General features: G+C 40.3%; 1 protein-coding gene across 4 annotated transcripts in view; it reads left to right on the top strand.

Moving 5' to 3' along the window:
* dlgap4b (DLG associated protein 4b) overlaps positions 1 to 22,997 on the top strand; it is a 68,685-nt gene that overhangs the window by 31,950 nt on the left and 13,738 nt on the right. For 3 of the 4 annotated variants that reach the window (XM_089010857.1, XM_089010858.1, XM_089010860.1), the window contains exons 3-8: positions 4,596 to 4,648; positions 13,763 to 15,006; positions 15,527 to 15,741; positions 19,885 to 20,035; positions 21,798 to 22,044; positions 22,258 to 22,410. In XM_089010857.1, coding sequence (XP_088866983.1) covers positions 13,816 to 15,006; positions 15,527 to 15,741; positions 19,885 to 20,035; positions 21,798 to 22,044; positions 22,258 to 22,410 — 1,957 coding nt within the window. In that variant the 5' untranslated portion in view covers positions 4,596 to 4,648; positions 13,763 to 13,815. The remainder of the gene's footprint in view (positions 1 to 4,595; positions 4,649 to 13,762; positions 15,007 to 15,526; positions 15,742 to 19,884; positions 20,036 to 21,797; positions 22,045 to 22,257; positions 22,411 to 22,997) is intronic. The other variant, XM_089010859.1, reaches the window with a different exon arrangement.

Raw genomic sequence — 22,997 nt, 5'->3', positions numbered from 1 at the left:
CCTGAATTTAGCTTCAAAAGGAAGTACAGACGATCCTCAAAGGTGTAATGAATGAAGAGACAAATAGTAATCCTGCACGGAAGTACCGTATTTTCTGGTGTATAAGGTGCACAGGAGTATAAGGCGCATCAGAGTATAAGGCGCACCCCCAATGAATGGTGTATTGTCAAACTTTTTGCTGGCGCACCAGACTCTAAGGCTCACCTTCAATGAATGACAAAGGTTTTACAAATATAATACATGAATGTAGAAAAGTTTTCAAAATACAGTAAAGTCTCGTTATATCGATATCGGATATATCGATAGTCCCGGTTATATCGATACTATTTCTATGCACGCACGGAGAAAATTGCATGCAAACAGGGTCGGATATATCGATAGTCCCGGTTATATCGATATTTTTTCGGACTCCCTTGAATATCGATATAACGAGACTTTACTGTATAAGGTCTACCACATTGTAAGGCACTACAGTAGAGCCTGTGGTTATGCACTATTTCTTCTACAGTGGGGAAGAGTGATCCTGTGAGAAGATTCAAAAGTATCGATAAGTCATGAGAAATAATACAGGGGTTCATGTCACAAGTTTCAAAGTCCCAAGTGAAAATCTCATGCAGTACATTTGGATTATTCTCAACCACAATGGCGATATAGGGGAGCTTTTATCGCCATTATATTCATCTTACGACCTTCAGCCCTGTAATGTGGCATTATCCTTTTAGCATTTCATTCACACAGGCACCACACACCAATTTGAAAGGATTCTCCAAAAATGTAAAAACAGTCAAATGGTACCATATTTTACAATGTATAAGGCGCACCGGAGTATAAGGCGCACCCTCAATGAATAGTGTATTTTCAAAGTTTTTTTCATATATAAGGCGCACCTGACCATAAGAAATGAATGAAAACAGTTTTCCAAATATATTATACAAATACAGTAAAGTCTCGTTATATCGATATTCAAGGGAGTCCGAAAAAATATCGATATAACCGGGACTATCGATATATCCGACCCTGTTTGCATGTAATTTTCTCCGTGCGTGCATAGAAATAGTATCGATATAACCGGGACTATCGACATATCCGATATCGATATAACGAGACTTTACTGTATATAAAGGTTTTACAAATTGCAGGGTCATCTTTTGAAGAAAATCAAGGCTTTTGGTTGCGCCTTATACACTAAAAAATATGGTAATAAATTTGATCACTTCGTCCAGAGAGACCCATCATTATTGTTTTCCACAGGCATGTGGCGTTTATTCACATTTCCATATCCCCCCCGAGAGTGATATCCGTGAATGACAGGTGTCGTCTTCCCGCTCCCTTGCTACATGCGTCTATGAGTGAGCTTTATGGGTATCCGTTCATGCATGAACACCATTCTGGGTGTGTTTGTGTGCGTGTGTGTGCATGTGTGTACTCGTCTCTCTGGAGCCAGTGTCCTGCAGAGCAAACATGCTGTGTTCACTGTCAGCCTATATTCTAGCAGCCTATTTACACCGTCTGCCGCTTGACTGTCCACATCTGACATGAGCTACTGAAGGCGACATGATGCGCGCAAGTTCTCTGAACAGTTAGTGCACCTTGATTCTAAAACGCATATTCACATTCAGACACTAAGAGGGGGGTGTCTCAAAAGTGTCACCGTGTTCTTTAAATAAGGCACCGGATGAATTTATTGATTCAACTAAAGGGCTGGAAAGTGTTTGCGACAAAGGCACAATGTGGCAAGACTAAGATTATTTTTTGAATTGATTAAAATCATAAATAGACTCCAAGAAGCAAACAACACAAATCTCCTGCGGCAATGACCTCTTTCCTCCAGAGGAAATAAAACGGAAAAGCAGCTTCATCGATTAGCTCAGTTAGCTGGAGGCTTGCTAAAAACTTGACCGTGAGACTTTTTACTTATTTATTTATGTATTTATTTAGTGGAAGTTTAATTTTTTTCCCAGTGTCCCTGGTAGGTGTCTATGGTAAAGCTTGAAATGTGTTTGGAAGATTTCCAGTATGCATTTGTGTACCATCTGTTTATGTCGATCTGCTTGCTAGCTAGCTACTGACAAATTAGCTGTCATATATGCTTTTCCCCGAGTCATCGTTGAGCCAATTTATTTTAGACTTTGTATTTGAGACACCAGAGATTACAGAAACACTGGATTTTGCCACTGATATGTGCAAAAATTAGTCATGCCGTCAGATTTCTTTAACTCATTCACTGCCATTCACAAACTTATTCGGGAATTGAAAATACGACGTAGAGCAGCATTCCCAAATTTGTTCGGGCTTTGTTTTTTTCATGTTTGGGTGCCGATAAAGCGCTGGTCATGGCCTCTGGCAATGTTTTTTTCTTTTCCACAAGAGGGGAGAATTTCCCTTTTTTCATGTTAGTGCTTTGTTCCAGCTTCAGCTGTTGTTAAAACACCATATAAACCAATGTTTATGTATTGCATTGTAATTTGGACAGCTGCCCTCATTTCAAGCTCATGTAACTCCACACCCATATAATTTAGGAATTAACTCCTTTTTTTCTGATGAAATAAGGGGGTATAATGTTCCTAACGCTGTATTGAATGTGTATCTAGTCCTAAAACTCAATATTCTGTGGATCATTGATTTCAAGTGAAAATGACAAAAATCCTGGCACTGGAGTGGACACATTTTTGCGCACACAAACACACACATATCCAAATATTGCAGGCAATCTGCAATTAATTAATCTGATGACTGCAGTTGTCGCCAAGAGACTGAGTCATGAGACGTGAACCCAACACCTTTGAGAGTTTTTGGAATGAGCATGCAATTCCCTCGGAAAACGTCACGCTGCCTTGATTGGGAGATTCACACTCAAGTCGTCTCCCATCTGCTCGTTGAACACCACAAACTGCTTGAAAGGAAACATTATCGTTTTGGTTTTGGTGAGCTTCTAAGCGTTGTCTTTTTAGGCCGTGTTTTCATTAAAGCATTGAGGGAGCATTTTAAAAAAAATGTATCTCAGCATTGTAACCTCAACGAGTAATTGGATTCCATAATTATATACTGAACCAAGAGAGTATTTATTTATTTTAAATTGGAGTTTTTAGCTGACGACTCAATTTTAAAGTTAATGCACTTTTTATGTGTTTTTTTTGTGTTATGTTTACTGTATTTATTATTTCGAATAATATAAGATGGAGGGTGGATGCCGGATTGAATATCGTTGGTATAAGTTTTGAAAAATACACCTCAGATAGGATATCATTGACTTACACTTCGATACAAAATGAATAAATAAATGAATACATAAATAAATACATAAATACATAAATAAAAAATACATACATACATACAGTACATACATACATACATACAGACAGACTTACATACAGACACATACACACACATACACAGTGACAGTGACAGTAAGAGAGAGAGAGAGAGTGAGAGAGGGAGAGAGAGGGAGGGACACAGGAAAAGAGGGAGAGAGAGATTGAGAAAGGGAGAGAGAAGGAGAGGAGAGATACTATATATATATATATATATATATATATATATATATATATATATATAGTATCTCTCCCCCTCTCCTTCTATATATGTATATTCCCCATTAACCACGCCACCAGACTAGTGTATAAAATGTGTACAATTAGTATGTAATCTGTAAGAAATAGATGTGTAATATATTGTCATCCAATATATATTTATGATTCTTTTTTTATTCTGTACATGCATTGTAAAGCTGTTTTGAGGATGACCTTTAGCACTGTTAACATAGCTCAGAGGTGTCGATACTGTATGGCTTTGTTTCTTGACATTTTCTTTTCAAAGGTCACAGTACTCTCAAAAATCAAAGTAAACACAGCGAGGCGAAAGATGTTTTAACAATGTCTACCATCGGTAGTAGCGTGGCCAACTCTCACCTTCCTAAATAATAGACAGAGGCAAACAACCGGTTCAGGGTGTCCTCTGCCAACTGCCCGAAGACACCTGGGATAGGCTCCAGTACTCACCCTTCCCCCACACGACCCTCATGAGGATACAGCGGATCTTAAAAATGGGATTTAAATTCTGTGTTAGCTTGGGATGCAATGAACACACATATACAATATGTGGAATACGGAGGAATATATAGTTCCGTAGTCCAATGCATTTTGAGGTACACACAGATATGGATGCATACGCCTAATCTTGTGTATTAACCCGCCTGCGTGCACGGCGGTGTTATCATACAGGACATTCGGTGAGAGCGTTTGCAACGGTGCGGGGGCTGTGGGGAAATGACGGGAGTCCACATTCAACATTGTCCTAGCGTCTCAAACGCTGCAGGTGCTATAAAAGCCAACGGAATATGAATGAGTGGGAGCCTGCCGTGATTGAAATGTGCTACTGAGACGCGAGGTGGAAAGTAGGTCAAACAAGTGTAAAAGTAGACTTTTCCTTGCCTGAACCTGAACACGGCTTGGCCTCGGGCACTCGAACCCACCATTTGATGATTTGAACAGGGTTGGTAATATGCGTGAAAATGCTTTTTCCTCAGATGAGCGCTGTGGCAAGTAAACTGTGACAATGTGATCTAGTTTGATGCCGTCCTGTTTCCTTTTTTTCAGGAACCAACCTCGCACGCGTTCATATCGACGCTTCACAGAAATGAGCTGCCAATGTAAGTCTTTCACTCGACCTTATCCGCTCATGTTGTTATTGTTGGTTTAATGAAGCTCAAACGTGAGGGAACGATGCCGGTGCGCCTTCACCTTCAATCGGGGTGCCTATAAATTTTAGCAGCTAATTGCGATTCTCGGCAAACGCGCTGACAGACTTCAAAGAGGACTCACTGGAGGAAGAGAACGGCAAATTCCCATTTAAGCTCTCAGTCGTACAGGAGTGGTCCATTGATGAGAAGGTTTCTTGCATCCATCATCTGTACAAATTTTAAAGGTTTCGGACGTTTCGCCTCCTATCCAAGAGGCTTCGTCAGCGAACTAAAGTCTGACTATATCCCTAATGTCCAGCCATGGCGGCGCCGGACACAGCTATGATAGGTCCCTACTCTCAGGTTGGGGGGAGCAGAGGACCACTCCCTGTGGCCCCACTGATTGTTCCTACATTCCTGACTAACGACTGGCCCATTTCCCCCACTCCCACAATGTTGCCTAACCTGTTTTGCCTAAGCAGGCTATTGTATGAACGATCCAAATTGAACCTCATTCCACCAGACCGGTTTAATGAAGGATTTTGTTGTTTTATAAGAATCGCTTCTTTTACCCCCCTTTCAAACCATCTATGTTCTTTCGCTAAGATTTTAACCTTCATTTAACCATTTCAAATACCGAAATTCTTGTCAATATCCTGATTTCGAAATCTTTCATCCTGAGCACAAGGAGGGTTTGAGGCGATGTCAATATAAAGAAAATATGTGAGACTATACTAAATGTTATTTTAAACAGATTCTTATCTTACAGACAGTGTATTGTCGGTGTTCAAATACCTGACATGTTTCGGCGTCTACTTCGGCCTTCGTCAGAGTGACGCACTTTGTCAGACACTCTGACGGAAGGCGGAAGTAGCTGTAGCTAGCTGTGTAGCTTCCTGTCGAAATGGGGCCGCTTCTGGCTGTGTAGCTGTGTCGAGGCGATAACATAATGCTCCAATCGCAGAAAGATCCAGCGCATCCCTCCAGTGAGGCCTCCGAGGCGACTCTCCCGGGGATGGTGGATGAGAGTGGAAGCCCCCCCCCGGTGGAGATGATAGAAATGGATCTGAAACTTCCATTTTTTGTGTGTCCGTGTGGAGTAATTCAGCGGATGATCAAAATTCAGACTTGGCAATTTAAATGTGACAGGCATCATTAGCCAAGAAGGGGTGATGAGCTCAGCGGAAGGCACAAAGTGTCGCGAGTCTGCCATCAAAGTTGAACTACCTCTGCGTGAGACTGCGGTGAGGTTATGTCTGCACTGAAGAGATTGGGGGTTGCCATTTTGGGTGTTTTATTGCATGACTTTATTGTTGCTAACCCTGGTAGTTCTTCCTCCTGCCACTGAAGCCCGTAAAGGGTTTTGTTATCACAGAAAGCCAATGATTATTTTTTCTTTCTTATTTACTATGCATGCTTGATCTATGGCGCATGTGTACTATAAACATACTTTTCAGAAAGCTGCAACTAGAAACAACCCAGGACCTTTAGTGTAAATTGCCGAAGGATGTATTGTGTGTTAAGCCTTCCGTATGACTTTGGGGGATAAGCCACGTGAGCCGTAGGTTTACAGATCGCATCTCCTAAATGTCATATTAAATGTATCCGTGTGCCTTCTTGGCCCGTCCTGCTGATTTTATGGCTGTTGTCATGGCAACAGCTCCCACCCAGTGCATCCGACAGGTTGGCGGATTGACAGACGGCCATTACAGTATTATTGTGACGTCAGGTCATGTGGGGATTGAAAGGCCTGAATATGGAATTTGACCCACTTGATGTCCTCTATTTCATCATGCGGCGTGAAATCTTGTTGCGTTACTGCTTCCTGTGTCGGGGTGAAGCCTAGAAGATCTTTTCGACTGAACTGTGGCTTTGGCGTGTCTTTCCAAGGGCATTTTGAAGTGGATTAGATTTCAGGATTATCCTAGTGGGCCCGGTCCAGGCAGACGCAATGCAACTTGAGCTCCAGCTTTCGGAAAAAAGAATCAAACGCTGCTTGGATCTTAGAATGCTTCAGGCAGTCTTCATTTAAATAAAAATAAATAAATAAAAAAACAGCAGCCTCACTGTGATGTTCACGTCAAAGGTCAAACAGAGGCGGAGATACAAGTTAGATCCCTTTTAAAAGGCATCAATGTGTTCAATACTGTTTGCGTATAGCCCGAAAGATTTACTCAAGACAATGCCGCGTTTAACAATCAAAGCGCAACACTTGGTTGGTTAAGTGCCCTCTGAATGATGGCTCTTTGAGCACTTTCACTTACAAGCGGTGTGTGTCTCTGTCTGTATGTGTGTGTCACAGAAGTCTTCGTTGGTGCGGTCGAGCATTGCCATATACGCGCATTCGTAAAAACATGCTTGTGGCTGCTTTCGCGCATACTGAATGTCTTTCTGACATTTGAATTAATGCCTCCGATACGCACAAGAAAAAACGGAAAATAACAATTAAGTCGCTATAGGATTGAGTTATTCTTGATAGAGCCATTTGTCGTATTTTAATGATTACTGTCTTAAAGGACAACCGACGTCACTTTCCTAACTGACATCAGAAAAAAACGTTTTATAGCATCTAAAATACCCAAAACACGCAGTATGATATTTTTATTCAAATGCAAAACACCAATAAAAATGACTTCAAGTGTCCAAAATCTGCAAAAAAATTGAGCTGCGAATTGGGCATTTTCAGAAAGTCCCGCTCCCAGAGAATCAAAACAATGGCTTCAGATTCGCAGAATATGCTTTCTTGTTACACATCCAGTTATGAATATGATTCAAATAGTTCTGAAGAGGAAAGCATACATGTTTGCAATCGATTAAAGAATTTATTCCGTGCCATTTTGAGGCAACATTGGGTGGAATTGTCTCACCCAAAAAGAGGCAGAAAATGGCGACCTCCTGTGAGGAATTAATCAGTCCGTTTCCGCAGGCTGATAAATTCCTTCCATGGAGCTTGGACGCCCTCTTTCTGGTGCAACATGAGGTTTTCAGACTAAACAAGCATTGACGTGATGGAAGGACTGCTACAATGTGTCCTTTTTTTTCGGTCAGGGGCGTTCCTTCAGTGACGTCACGTACGGACTCGTCACCAACTCAAAAACACGACTTCCGGAATATTCAGCACAAGTCTTAAAATGTAAAATATAGTTATATGCGGTGGAATCTTTGTAAAATACGCTCAGTAGAAGTCATTTGAAGCCATTTTACAAATTATGGATAAAACTTGTCCGGCGACGTCGGTTGTCCTTATACATAGATACATAGAGGGAAAATATAATGGATCTTCACAGTTTGTGGACTTCAATTTCAGGAAAAAATACCGATAATCCGGGTTGGGAATCATGCAAATTGTTTCCACTGTATGTGACAGAAAGCACTTTTCGAATGCTCACTTGCACAGCGGAAGTGATTTTTCAGGGGCATGGAAGCGGAGCTCAGCTGCCGGCGGAGGCAGTGACACCCTGCCACCAGCCTTTCACTGGCTTCCTTTCCGCCTGGCGGTCTTCAGAGATGGACTAAAGCGAGTGTGGGTTATCTCTGACAACAGAAGGGAGGGGGATAATTTTTTAGCGATGAAAATAGGCCACAGAGCAGGACTGATGACATAGTTAAGGTGTAATTAGGACAAGGTTAGACTCCTTCCCATTCTCATCATTTATTTAATTTGTCACATTTGAATTAAATTTGGATGCACGTTTGTGTGTTGACATGACATTGATCCTTCCTTCCTTTCTTGCTACCTCCCCAAACATTATAATTTCAATCAAAAGAGGTCTCCATTTGCTCGCCAACTGTTCAGTAGTGAACTATGGTAATAATTTCTTGTGTATAGCCATAAAGTATAATTTCATCCACATTTTTTTTACTAATTATTAAAATTCATTTATTTTTATTTTTTTTTTCTATTGTTGTTTTTTTTTTTAATTTTTTTTTTAATTTTAATTTTAATTTTAATTTGTTTTATTTTCTGTTATTTTTGTATTCTTGGTTTTTGTTTGTCTTGTGTATTCTTTATGTTTATTTTGTATTGTCTGAATATTTAACTTTGAATTTATTAATTTATTTATTGTCCATTTTTTAATTTTGTCTTTTTTTTATGTATTTTTCTTATGATAATTTTTTTGTTGGTATATGAATCTTTTCATGCAGCTTGTAACCCTATCAATTGAAAGGGTTAATTTATTCTTCCTCTTCTTATTTATTTATTTATTTATTTATTTATTTATTTATTTATTTTTATTCCATGTGCCTTTTTTTTAATCCATTAGCACCTGTACCTCCAAGGTTTTCTGCATCCACCCCCTGATATTTCTGCACCATAAAGTGAAGCTCAGCTGAAAAGAAACTCATTTTAGTTTGACATGTTTTTCAAGATATAAACTCTCCAAGCTGCGTATCCCCCTCCACACCTCCACCCCATCTTTGTTCCTCCAACTCATCTCTCATCTTCCTCTGCTGCCATGGAAGCCGCCTCATTCCCGCTGGATCGCTTTCATTTTCGCCGGCGTCAACTTCGCGCTGCAGCTTCACACGTCACTTCCTCCTTAACACTCCAAAGTTTGGGACCCATAATTGCGAGCTCACACACACAGACGCGTGAGATTTGCCCCATGTGTTCCAGGCCAGTACAGCAGATGGACTCATTTCTGAGTGACTGAGCCGTGCATCAACGCTCAGATGAGTGGATGATATCCTTTGCACCCACCCACCCACCCACCCACTGATTTGCTGTTAGAGAAATTAAGTGTACCAAAATAATTATTTTTTTTGTTATAATGAGTACTCGTTTGCATTACACCCTGCCGACTCTGACCTCAATCCCTTTAAATGACCCTAATTTGTTTGTTTTGGGAAGGTGAGAGACAGCCTGAATACACACAAAGCTAGCTCCACAAAGCAGGGCGGGTCTCACATTTGCCCCCTGAACTTCAGATAAAATACCCCGGTATTACACCATGCTGACTTTCTCTTCTTAGGTCATTCCAAATTTAAAATTATCAACGTTTGTTAAGGTGGAAATTTCTGGTCCAGCTCTTGTCTCTCATCTCATCTGATTGTGTATGCGGTATTAATAGCCTACACAAGGGTTCAACGAGTTTGTGGACAAATTAACATCAGCCTTGCACAACTCCAGCCTGAAAATGCGGATTTCCATATTTATGATAGCTCCAGAGGTGATTTCATGGGTGAAAATTAATCTATGAGAATGCATGCGATACTCCTCATCATTAGCATTCTTTATGCTCTCTGTCAGTTAATGGACTGGAAAGAAGTTAGTCCTCACAAATAATATACTTTGGTGTTTGTTATTTTTTTTTACTTTGACACATTCTAGAAAATATTTTTTTGTTTATTTAAATGTTTATTTATTTGTGTGTGGTTATTTATTTATTTATTTAATTTATTTAATTTATTTATGTGTTTATTTATATATTTATGTATTTATTTATTTAGTCATATATTTATTTATTCATTTATTTATTCATTTGTTTGTGTGTTTATTTATTTATTTATTTATTTATTTATTTGTTCATTTATTTGCGTGTTTATTTATTTATTTATTTATTTGTGTGTTTGTTTATTTATTTGTTTATTTCTTTGTGTGTGTGTGTTTGTTTGTTTGTTTGTTTGTTTGTTTGTTAATGGACTGGAAACAAGTTCATCCTCACAAATAATATACTTTGGTGTTTGTTATTTTTTTGAAAATATTTTTTTGTTTATTTAAATGTTTATTTATTTGTGTGTGGTTATTTATTCATTTATTTATTTATTTATTTATTTATGTGTTTATTTGTGTGTTTATTTATATATTTATGTATTTATTTATTTAGTCATATATTTATTTATTTTTTCATTTGTTTGTGTGTTTATTTATTTATTTATTTATTTCTTCATTTATTTGCGTGCTTATTTATTTATTTATTTATTTATTTATTTATTTATTTATTTATTTATTTGTGTGTTTGTTTATTTCTATGTGTGTGTGTGTGTGTGTGTGTGTGTGTTTGTTTGTTTGTTAATGGACTGGAAACAAGTTCGTCCTCACAAATAATGTACTTTGGTGTTTGTTCTTTTTATTTAACTTTGACACATTCTAGAAAATATTTGAAATAAGTGAAAGGTGACATTTATTTATGTATTTATTTATTTGTGTGTGGGTATTTATTTATTTATTTATTTATTTATTTATTTATTTATTTGTTTTACTGGCCTACAATGACTGAGGTCATGTGTTGGACACTCCGCCATAATGCCCCTCACTCCCGTTGAAGGAACAGATTGCAGCTTCCCAGTGCACTCGGCTGCCACCAGACGCTCCATGCAGGGTGTAATATTACACACACACCATGAACGCTCACACTCACATTGTTGCTTGCACTGCGCACTAAACATCTTGTGTTGTAACTAACCACGGTATGCAGACGCCTGACCCAGATGATTCCATTTCTGATGACTGAATGTCTCTTCTGGGCATCATAAAGAGTCTGGCTGTTTTATTTGAAGTTACATTGGATGTCATGATTGCCGGCATGAATAGTAGCTGCTTCGTTTTGATCTCTTTCTCACATACATCAATTCTACAATCGGCAGTTTCTGCAGGTACGTCGCAGTGGGCATTGTAGGACATTGTAGGGTATGTCTCCTGATGGGGACAGTTTGGCACACTTAAGAATGGGTGTTTTGTGCCGTTTTGGGTCTGAACCCAACCATTTTGTTCCGCCATTAATCAAGTTAAACAAATGACCCCTTGAAATTTTGGAAGCAGAAAATAAATTGCTGAAGTCCATACAGGGATGTTGAAGAATGCAAATTACCTGTACATCCATTGGCAGGATGATGCAAAGTTGGCCACTGTCATCAGCATTTCCACTGCAAGGATAGTTGTTTTTTTATTGAATAAATATGAATCTTAAACAAAATAAATACATATAATCATAATTCAGTCACTTAATAGACCTCTACATTGTTTCAGAGGTTTTGATGCATACAAATTTCATATTGATGAAAGAACTATAATGACAGCCACCACATGCAAATCTTAGAATCTGTCTGCCAGTTTCCACGGCGCGATCTAAGCAATCTAGCAGTTTTCCCAATAATATGCCCTCCAATGTCACACCAAAGATAAAACATCTGCATTTAAATGTGCCGAATCCGTTTACTCTGCGAAACGGCGGTGTACAGCTTCGATGCCTTCCTCCGTCGATAATGCACCGGCCACCATATTATAGGTGACACATTGAAGATGATGTGTTAAGCTTATCTGAGTGGCGTGCCATGATGAGATCTGAGGCAGTTAGCTCGTGTTGTGTAAAAGGATTTAGAGGATTTGACCCTATCAGCAAAGATGGCACTCAGAGAAGCTGTGTTAATGACACTAAATGAGTCTGTGCTTTCAGCATGCTAATAATGGGGGCTTGATAGCAAGGCAGATGATTTTCAGACTTTTTTTAAAGGGGGTGGTGAATAGCTATTTGATATTCATGTACCGAAGAAACACTGGATTACAAATTCAAGATGGAGGTCATGCGACACCTGCTACATTTGACTTCACCCGAAGCTTTGTTAGAAAATTAAATTACGTACATCACCTCGTAGCATCATCACATGAATGAGCGTCCGGCTTGCAATTATCTTTGCTTCCTCCGGGTTTTGGTTGAGGTAAAGGTGAGCATGGTAATTAAGGCAAAATGAGTTGCTTTTCCTTGTAAAATTTGAATAGCTGTTCCACAGGGTACAAAATACCTTTACCACATCACTCCATCGGCTTGTGTCTGTTGTTTACTTAGAACGCAGTCAGTCAGGCATGTTTGCAACAATCCGGCTTCTGATCCAATCTGCTTTAATACACCAAATACCACAGAGTACACTATTATATTCCCCCCCCCCCCTGACTTTTTAAAGCTAGCATATCGGTCTCCATTTGGTCGGAAATAATAGCGACTAACAAACACAAATTGGACAAAAAATGCATTTTGTGTCTGCTATTACGTCATTAGGATCATATTGATCTATCTCGACGGAATTATTTTAATGACACCAAGGCACACACAGAAACAAACTTGGAGGCTCAAGACGCTAATATCTTACATGCACATTTTATCATTTTTCCTCCCTTTTCTTAAGAAGTTATTATTTTAGGTTTGCTTTCTTTCAGATGATTCAGTATAGAAACGCCCGTCTGTATTTCTTCTCTATTTCAGGTTCAAGGACCCCTCCTAGCGGCTCCTGGCTCAAATTATCATAGCCCACACTTAATACAGTAAAGTCTCGTTATATCGATATTCAAGGGAGTCCGAAAAAATATCGATATAACCGGGACTATCGATATATCCGACCCTGTATGCATGTAATTTTCTCCGTGCGTGCATAGAAATAGTATCGATATAACAGGGACTATCGATATATCCGATATCGATATAACGAGACTTTACTGTAGCTCTCTGATCAGCTTGCAACGGAATTCAACATTGAACTTTTATGCATCGCATATGCGCTTTCTATTCATCCGTTTCCTAAGCTGCAATGCCTTCTTGACGAAATTGAGCCAAAAGTAAAACCATTTGAATTATTCAACGAATGCATGTTTGTAGAAGTTTATTTTTGCTAAGTATGTTGCTCTCTGGCAACATTATTAATATTGCATCGCACAAATCACTATCTGAATTTCATGCTCGCTGATCCGACGAGATCTGAATTGTTAACAAGCGACACAAAAATGTTGCAATCACGGGCATATAAATCCATCAAAATGGACAATAGGCAAAATTCTACATTGCTTTCAAACCTTCAAAGCAGTTGCTACAGAAAGAAGAGATTCTGAATGAGAATATTCAGTCCGCATAGTTGTGGTAGTGCCTGTTGTGGCCTGCCAGCAATTGTGCCCACTAGCTGAAGATCTTCATTGGAACGCATGTTGTTGTTCCATCGCTTTCTAGCACAATTGTTGATTGTAGCCGGCAAGATCTTATTTGTCGTCTCTTGGCCTCGTGAGTAGGAACGTACGTATCTCTGGCAGAGCCGAATATGTGACTGCCTATGTATGTTTCATTCTAATTCTCCTTTTTTCCTCCATCTTTTGTTTAGGAGTCAATTTACCGGTTTGGAGGTCTTCTAGAGCGTTGGGCCTCCTCGCCATTATGAAAGGGCTGGGGACCAGCCATACCAGACACCTGTCTGGCTCCTGTGACCCTTCCGCTGGCCACTTAGAGGCTCTTTACCCTCAGAAGACCAGCAGCATGCCGCGGAGTCCTTACCTGCTCAGCCCAACGATGGACCAATATGGCGCGATGGATCCCCATCTTTACCCATCAGTCAACCCAGGTTCCCTTCCACCAGAATGCCTGCTCCCCCTCAACAACCAGTTGTCAAACAGCAGCACCTTCCCCAGGATTCACTATAACTCCTACGATCCATCGGACTTCTCCCCGCCTATGGAGGGCATTGGTGGGATGAGAACTGGGACTTTGGGAGCGTCGGTGTCCATGGGCATGGGATCGGGTATGGGCATGGCTGAGCTGAGTGGACGACCATCCATGATTACAAGTGGCTCGGCTACGATATCGCATCACATGACCAAGAATCAGGCCCCGCACAGTCTTCTGGAGTTAAATAAGCAGCTTGCTGGCGGTCGGGATGGCTTCAGCACTTTGCAGTTCCATAGAACATCTGCGGTAACTGCAGGAAAACAGCGTACGGACAGTCCGGGTCGCATACGTTACATGCTACACTCGGTGCAGAAGCTCTTTGCAAAGTCCCAGTCGCTGGAAAGCCACCACATGAAAGGAAACGTCAACGGACGATCAACGAGTAGCGGCGGAGGCTCGTTGGGCACTGACGATGGAGGGAAGCATAACCGCAGAGCCAAAAGTAAAGATCGAGGAACCAAATCGGAAGCGACCGCCAAGCGTCGACCGCGCTCCAACATGTCAGGGTACTGGAGTTCTGATGATCTGGACAGCAACGACATGAGCAGTTTTCACAACACGATGGCGATGATGACCCTAGGACGCCCCACTGGCCAGGAAATCAACGCGGGCCAGAATAAATACATTCATAGCGGCTATAACACCATCAGCTTGTCGAAAAGCAGCAATGACATGAAGTATCAGACACTCGCTGCGGCGATGAGTGGAGGAGGAAATGGACTTGAAGGACCAGGGAATATGCTTATAAATGATAATATGAAAGGAGGATCTTGGTCCGCATTGACTATGGGTCAGCCAAAACAAGTCATCCAGAAAGGCTCAGCTACTCTTGATCGGTCCTTGCTCAAATCCAGATCATGCCAACAAGAGCTGACTTGCAACTACCTGCAGGTTGGCCGAAGGGTAAGTAAAGCCCACCAATTGGTTCGAATGGGAGCCACGATTACTACCGCAATTTATTTTCTGGTGTATAAGGCTCACTAGAGTGTAAAGTCCACCCCCAATGAATGGTGTATTTTCAAACTTTTTCCATATACTGTATAAGGTGCACCGGATTAGAAAACGCACCTTCAATGAATGACATGCTTCAAATCATTTTCTATTCATAAGGTGCACCATATTATAAGGCGCTACAGCAGAGGCTGGTGTTAAGTTACATATATCACAGCAAGGACCACGCACTACTTCTTCTTCAGTGAGAAATGGAGTCAGTGGCTTCTGACAGTCGTTGTGAAACTTGTTGTGGCTCAATATTACTAAAATCAAATAAAAAATCAAGGCATTTGGGTGCGCCTTATACACTGGAAAATACGGTAATCGTCACCCAATAGGATGAACATCACTCACTGCAGTGAAACAAAAGTGGTGTGACACACCAAAGTCGCTTTGGAAACAACATTTTGCCATTTGTTGTTGCCCGTAGGGGGATTGGAGCAGCTCATTAGGCCGCAGTGGGGGCGCCAATGAAATTCCATGCCGGCGCATGCGCAGCGGAAGCTACGTGAAGGCAATGGCAGACATGGAGGACAGCGACGACTCGGAGGGAAGCCCCAAACCCTCACCAAAGAGTGCCGCTCGCCGCCAGAGCTACCTCAGGGCCACACAGCATTCTCTGAGTGACCAGCTACCCCCACGCAAGTAAGGCCAGCATAATTTTCATGGATAGCCTTACGCTTTCTATTCAGCATGCGCTAAATAAAGTGGGAGTGGCCAGGAGTTGTGAGGAACTTTGAAAGGAATAAGACATTTTGGCCTACCCAATCAGAATTGGACAATGAAAAAGCCTGTTTGAGTCTCAGTGTGCGCTTTCAGGACAAACATCTAATTAAGCTCTTCAGAGTGCGCTGACAACAGGCAGACACCCGAGGGCACTTAAAAAGCCATTTCCATGTAGTTAGTCGTCTGATTAGTTTTATTTATGTTACAAGGTGCAGTTAATTGATTGGCATCACATTTTTACATTTGAGAGGGGCCAAGCTAGCTTCTATTTTAGTTGCATAAATGTTGTATTCATGATGCACATTCTATATGAGTCATGTGAGAAAATAAAATACACTCGCATAAATGGTTTAATATGCGTGCCCAGCGCAATTTTAGCTCAAAAAGCGGTCTTACTATATGCATGAGTGGATTTTAGTTTCCTTTGGCATTTTTGTCTTTTTCGGACAGTTGAAACAGGCGATTTGTAACACGGTCTGCCAAATTGCAAAACACCTTGAACTAGACTTACGCCGGCACAAAGATGAAGCCGTGACGCTTTTTACGCCTGAGTGTGTGTCCGCTTTAATGTAGAGAGCAAAGTGTGACAAAGACATGCTGTACTGCCAAAGAAATGCTGTACTGTACCCCAATAAACACATAAATCAACAAATACACAAATAAATAAAAATAAATAAATAAATGCATACATAAACACATAGATAAAAAAAATAAATCAACAAAAAATAATATGTATGTGCATAAATAAATAAATAAATAAATAAATACATAAATAAATACATACATACATAAATAAATACATACATACATACATACATACACACATGCATACATACATACATACATACATACATAAAAATATGTATGTGCATAAATAAATAAATACATACATAATAAAATAAATAAATAAATAAATAAATAGATAAATAACTGTAAATCAGACATTCCTTGATGCTTGCTAAAGTCTGAACCAAAATTTCCCATTGTCCTCTGTAAATAAAAATAAATAAATGCATAAATAAATAAATAAATAAACACATAGATAAACAATTAAATTTAAAAAAAAATACTAAAAATATGTATGTGCATCAATAAATAAATAAATAAATGTAAATCAGGCATGTCAACTTCCTTGATGCTTGCTAAAGTCTGAATCAACATTTCCCATTGTCCTCTGTAAATCCACAATAACAATTATCATTCTTGACTTTCAATTTTGAAATTGGTTATCCATTAATTAGTTGTGTTGCGAAAGATTTATCTGGTTTCCCAAAGTTCAAAACAGCCCTCCAAGGGAAACCGAAAGTACAATGTGGCCCGTGACAAAAATGAGTTTGTCGCCCCTGCTGTAGATTGTGCAAAGGTAGCAGAAATCTAATCCTCCTCATAAAAGTTTTATCGGGATTTGACCTGCTTATGTTTATTCATAGACCCATCACTGACAGCGGAAAAGCCCTCTCTTGCCTCTTTCGAAAACAGACATGATATGTGATGAAGGCACATCAGAAAAACATTTTAGGGAATGTCATATCAAATGTGCAAAGATAGCATTTTCTTTGTAGCAATGACAATATGGTGAAAATGGAAGCAAGACGGAGCCGCCATGTCTTTTAACGTCGACACCGAATCCAAAACATTTGCCGCGGGGCACATGCCGATGCTCTCTTTGAAGTTGACACGGATTTTGCCTCCAGCTACATCTGCTGTGGAGATCAGATCATCGACTTATTATTATTTTTTAATCTAATGTTTATTTAAACACTGCAATGCAATGGTGACACAAATGCCACAAATACAGTAAAGTCTCGTTATATCGATATTCAAGGGAGTCCGAAAAAATATCGATATAACCGGGACTATCGATATATCCGACCCTGTTTGCATGTAATTTTCTCCGTGCGTGCATAGAAATGGTATCGATATAACCGGGACTATCGATATATCCGATATCGATATAACGAGACTTTACTGTATTAAATTTTGAGTGAGGTAGTAAGGCTTTTGAGAAAGAAAGTGGCTTCTGGAGGGGAACCCTCAGGTTTTTTTTCTGTTTGTGCAAGTTGGGAGAAATGTACCAAAGCAACTGGGAGAAATTTGAATAATATAAAATTGAGTAATATAAAATAATACAATACATGTATGTATGTATGTATGTATGTATGTATGTATGTAGGTAGGTAGGTAGGTAGGTAGGTAGGTAGGTAGGTAGGTAGGTAGGTAGGTAGGTAGGTAGGTAGGTAGGTAGGTAGGTAGGTAGGTCGATCTGTACGTACGTACATATGTATGTGTATGTGTGTATGCACGTGTGTATTTATGTACTGTATGTGTTTTTATCCTCATTGTGATGGCACAGAGAGACAGATTAAGGGTAAAGATAAAAATGGATTTTTTTATGATTATTATTGTAAAACAACAGTCATATTGTTTACTTCACGTGTTGTTTGCTTGATATCTTGATAGTTGTCAAGTTGGTCGATGCAGCAGATAACATGTTGATACGTGTTAGCCTAACACTGTTAGGTATCATGAATAGCGCATTGTGCAGGATTGTCAACATGCATGAATGACTAACCCGCGGCTCTCTTGTGGCCTGCTGATGCGAGCAGCAGAACCCTGGATTATTCCTCATTGCAAGGGGAACTGGATGCCCTGTGGTCACCCGTCCACAGTGTGTCCTCCCTCAACCAACTGGGCAGGTCAATGAGCAGGTCAGTGTTAGGCCCGAATAAGACACATCCCGGGGGCCTGTTGTTGCTTTGCGGACAAGCCAGCAATAACTTCCCGGAGGTGACAAAACCATGCCTTGCTGCCAATCACAGCTGCCCACCAGCAAGTTTGTAAATAGCATCAGCCCAGCGCTTTTCGGTGAAAATTTCTATTCTGTGGTTTGGCTCTGGGGAAGAAGTTGTTTACATATTCGTGCTCTTGTTATGAACATTGTGACGCCAGCTATGACAACGTTGACAACGTTGGCTTTTGGGAAACATAACCCTTTTCTTTTGCTTGTTTGGCATCATGACGACTGAGCGAGCAGACCATATGTCAGCCGGCATCACTATCTTTACATGCTTTGACGCGCAAATCCCTTACAAAAAACTTACTTCGTACAAACCCAGCCGATCCAAAAATTGATTTTGTAAATTATATGCCTGTTGTTTTCTCTATTGTATTTGTAAATTTGATATAAAAATAGATTGTGTAATTTATTATTACTGTTGTTATGAGTACGTATTAGGGCGGCCCGGTAGTCGAGTGCTTAGCACGCCGGATTCACAGTGCAGAGGTTGTGAGTTCAATACCCGGTCCGGCCTCCTTGTGTGGTGTTTGCATGTTCTCCCCGGGCCCGCGTGGATTTTCTCCGGGTCCTCCGGTTTCCTCCCACATTCCAAAAACATGCATGGCAGGCTGATTGAACACTCTAAATAGTCCCGAGGTGTAAGTGTGAGAGTTACTGGTTGCTTGTCTCTGTGTGCTCTGCCATTGACTGGCAACCAATTCAGGGTGTCCCCTGCCTAGTGCCCGAAGACGGCTGGGATTGGCTCCAGTATCCTAATGAGGAATAAGCAGTACAGAAAATGGATGGGTAGATGAGTACGTATAAGTTATGCTTAGCACATACTGTAATTTTCTTTTTTTTTTTTTGCTTTTACGATGGTAATATTCTCAAATAATGTCTAATATTCTCAAAAAGTGTATTTTTTCTTCATTTGACATCAAAAATATGTGTACAGTACTTGCTTGTGTACTTACAACATGAAGCAAATTGGAACCAGCGGCGCATAAGTTTGCAAAAAACATTGTTTGTAAGGGATATTTGAAATTGAAAAATGGACGCCACGCAATGAGAAAGTAAAAGTGATGCCTTGAATAATCATCCACTCTCCCTTTTGTTTCATTTCTCTTTCAATTGCTGCACATCTGGTTTTGGATCCCTTCTCTTGCTGCCTCACCATCATCAAATATCAATGTTGACTATTCACCCTGCCTTTTGCCAATGTATCTCCTCATATCGCTTGCGCTGCCAATTAAACACGAGTCCATTTGTTTTGTTTTGTTTTGCAGCTGTCTTCCATCTCTCAGAGAGCTCGCCAATAACCGCAGCCTGGATAACCTTGACTGCATTGGGGGTACAGGCTCTCCTGTGCCACATTGGGACGATGATGACTTTGGACATGCCTCCAGCACTTTGGCCAGACGTAGCTGTATGGGACAGGTCAGTGATTCAAAATAATATTTGGCTGTTGGATTTCATGTGCTATTCATCAGCCAAGTGAGACCCAAAATTGTGTTCCTGGGGCTAATTTATTCTTCATAGCTTTGCTAAGCCGATATTTTTATTACTTTATCAAAACAATATCAGATGAATATTTCATGAAGTTATCTCAGAGCGAAACCTTTCCACGCGAAATGAAGTGATCCCTAAAGATGCTCAAAGAGCCCATCTTACATGACAATGAGACTGGCATGACACTGCGCAGTGCTTAACGTCCAATTGCATTTATAGTATAAATCAGTTACGACTGTTAAAATGGGACTCAAAACATAGACTGAGTAGCTCAGAGAAAGGCCACTGTTTGAGATTGGAATAAATGAATTACCGTATTTTCCAGTGTATAAGGCGCACCCAAAAGCCTTAATTTTCTTTAAAGGACAACCGACGCCTCTGGACAAGTTGTGTCCATAATTTGTATAATTGCTTCAAATGACTTCTACTGAGCGTATTTTACAAAGATTCCACCCCATATAGCTATATTTTACGTTTTAAGACTCGCACTGAATATTCAGGAAGTCTTGTTTTTGAGTCGGTGAGGTTTCCTGACGTGACGTCACAGAGGGAACGCCCCTGACCGAGAAAGCGACACACAATGCATTTTGGGGTACTTTGTTTGGTCTGAAAACTTCGTGTTGATGGCGAAATTAGAAGGAAAACATATAAATACCACGATGGTGAATCGTTGTGTGTTGCACCAAGACAACTATTTGATTCCCAGCAGACAAATCAGCCCATTTCCAATGGAGCTTTGGCGCCATCTTCTACATTTCTGTCCAGATGCCTCAAAATGACCCGGAATAACTTCTTTAATCGATTGCAAACATTTATGCTTTCTTCTTCAGAACTATTTGAATCATATTCATAACTGGATGAGTAACAAGAAAGCATCTTCTCTGAATCTGAAGCCATTGTTTTGATTCTTGAGCAAGGCAAGACGTCTTGGCGTGACATCACGAACACGGGGGCGGGATCTTCTGAAACTGGCCACTTACGGGTTCAATTTGAAGTAGTTTTTTGGACACTTTAATTCATTTTTATTGGTGTTTTGCATTTGACTAAAAATATCATCCTGCGTGCTTTGGGTATTTTAGATGCTATAAAACGGTTTTCTGATGTCAGGAAAAAAAAAGTGGTGTTGGTTGTCCTTTAAAAGATGACCCTTTGCCTTATACGCTAGTGCGCCTTGTATGTGAAGTAATTTTGAGCCGCAACAGGTCTCGCAACTACCGTAAGCAGCCATCAACTGCATTTCCCCCTGTAGAAGAAGTACTATGTAACCGCATCCACTACTGTAGCGCCATATAATGAGGTGTGCTTTATATTTGGAAAACGTTTAGCTATTTCTATACGTATTATAGTTAGAAAACTTTTAGCTATTTCTATACGTATTACAGTTGGTAAACTTTTTCATTCATTGAAGGTTTGCCTTATAGTCTGGTGCGCCTTATACTGTATATGGAAAAGGTTTGAAAATACCCCATTCATTGGAATGGGGGTGCGCTTTTTGCTCTGGTGCGCCTTCTACACTGGAAAATATGGTAATTATACTTAATCCAAACTACCTTCACCCGTCACCTCAATAAGATCAAGCGGTACACACAATGGATTGACCGCTAAAATTAAAAACATGTTAATATCCACGGTTTCAGTGTTTAAATTAACGGAATGTTTTCATCCATTTCCTCCATCTGCTTCCGCACAGTTCCGGGATCTGGACATGAGTCATCATTATGAAGACCGTAGCTCTGACTCCACATTCCGAGATTCCCGTTCCCATTCTCAGGACAACCCAGATCCTTCAGACATGCCCACTTGCTTCCGCTCCCGCAGCCACAGTTACCTGAGAGCCATCCAGGCGGGTTGCTCTCAAGATGATGACGTGGCTTCCGTAGACTCAGGCTCCCTTCCGCCAACTGACATTACTGTTCGCACCTACGGCAACAGCACTGGTGAGTCACTGAATGGAAAAATATAGACTTTACACGTGTTGACACGGAATATATGTATTCTAATAACCCAATCAAAAAAAAAAGATGACACAACCTTTATTTTAACTCATTGAGTTAAGTAAGTGAGGGGCAAACGGATCCAATAAAATGCACACACAACACTCAAAGACACCACAATTTTAGTTGAATTGCAGCCTCTTTTGCTCAAACTAGACGGCCTTTCTACACAATGGAAGACATGGAAAGAACAGTTTGGCTCTTACCTGATAGCCACTGGCTTGGATAAAGCTCCAAAGGAGAAACAACTTGCAATTTTTCTGCAACGTTTGGGGACAGACAGACCGCGCATCATACCCCCACACACAGGTAACAAATTCAAGCCAGCTCCTTCGCCCGTCCTTAAACTTGTTCACACTTACTGGACTGGAACAGTTGGTTGGTGTTCATAACATCACACTTATGCTCTTTCTATGGTTCACAGTCAATTTGTTTGTGACTGTTTGGGATTTCCGTGCTCCGTTACTCATGTACACATAATATCACACACTCAGATTAAAGTATCCATGACTGCATTCCTTGCTGTTTGATTTTGGAATACAATACAAAATATAATTTAACTGATTGGAGAGAGCTCCCTCGTGTGGACCTTGTGGAACTATGTTACAGCTCCAATACAAGAATACTAAAACGACATTTTCTTTGTTACTCTACACTACTGCACTGTTTATTTATGTCTGCATTTCCAATTCAAATGTACGAGTTTGATTTGTTGGATATGTTGTGCATTGAATCCCGGTGGATGTTGTGGTTACTGGCTAAATATTTGCACGCATTTTAGCTTCGCCATGACTGTCGCGTTTGTTGACGTGATTACAAACATCCATATAGTGGCGCTAGTTACCACATGTCTCACTATCAACAAAAGTTCCATTGTTGCTTTCATAAACATCGGG

The sequence above is a fragment of the Hippocampus bargibanti genome, linkage group LG12, assembly GCF_051943395.1.
Source record: "Hippocampus bargibanti isolate YZ-2025 linkage group LG12, ASM5194339v1, whole genome shotgun sequence".
Classification (NCBI taxonomy): domain Eukaryota; kingdom Metazoa; phylum Chordata; class Actinopteri; order Syngnathiformes; family Syngnathidae; genus Hippocampus; species Hippocampus bargibanti.
Note: the sequence above shows the minus strand (reverse complement) of the source record. Positions and strands in the feature narration are given on the sequence as shown.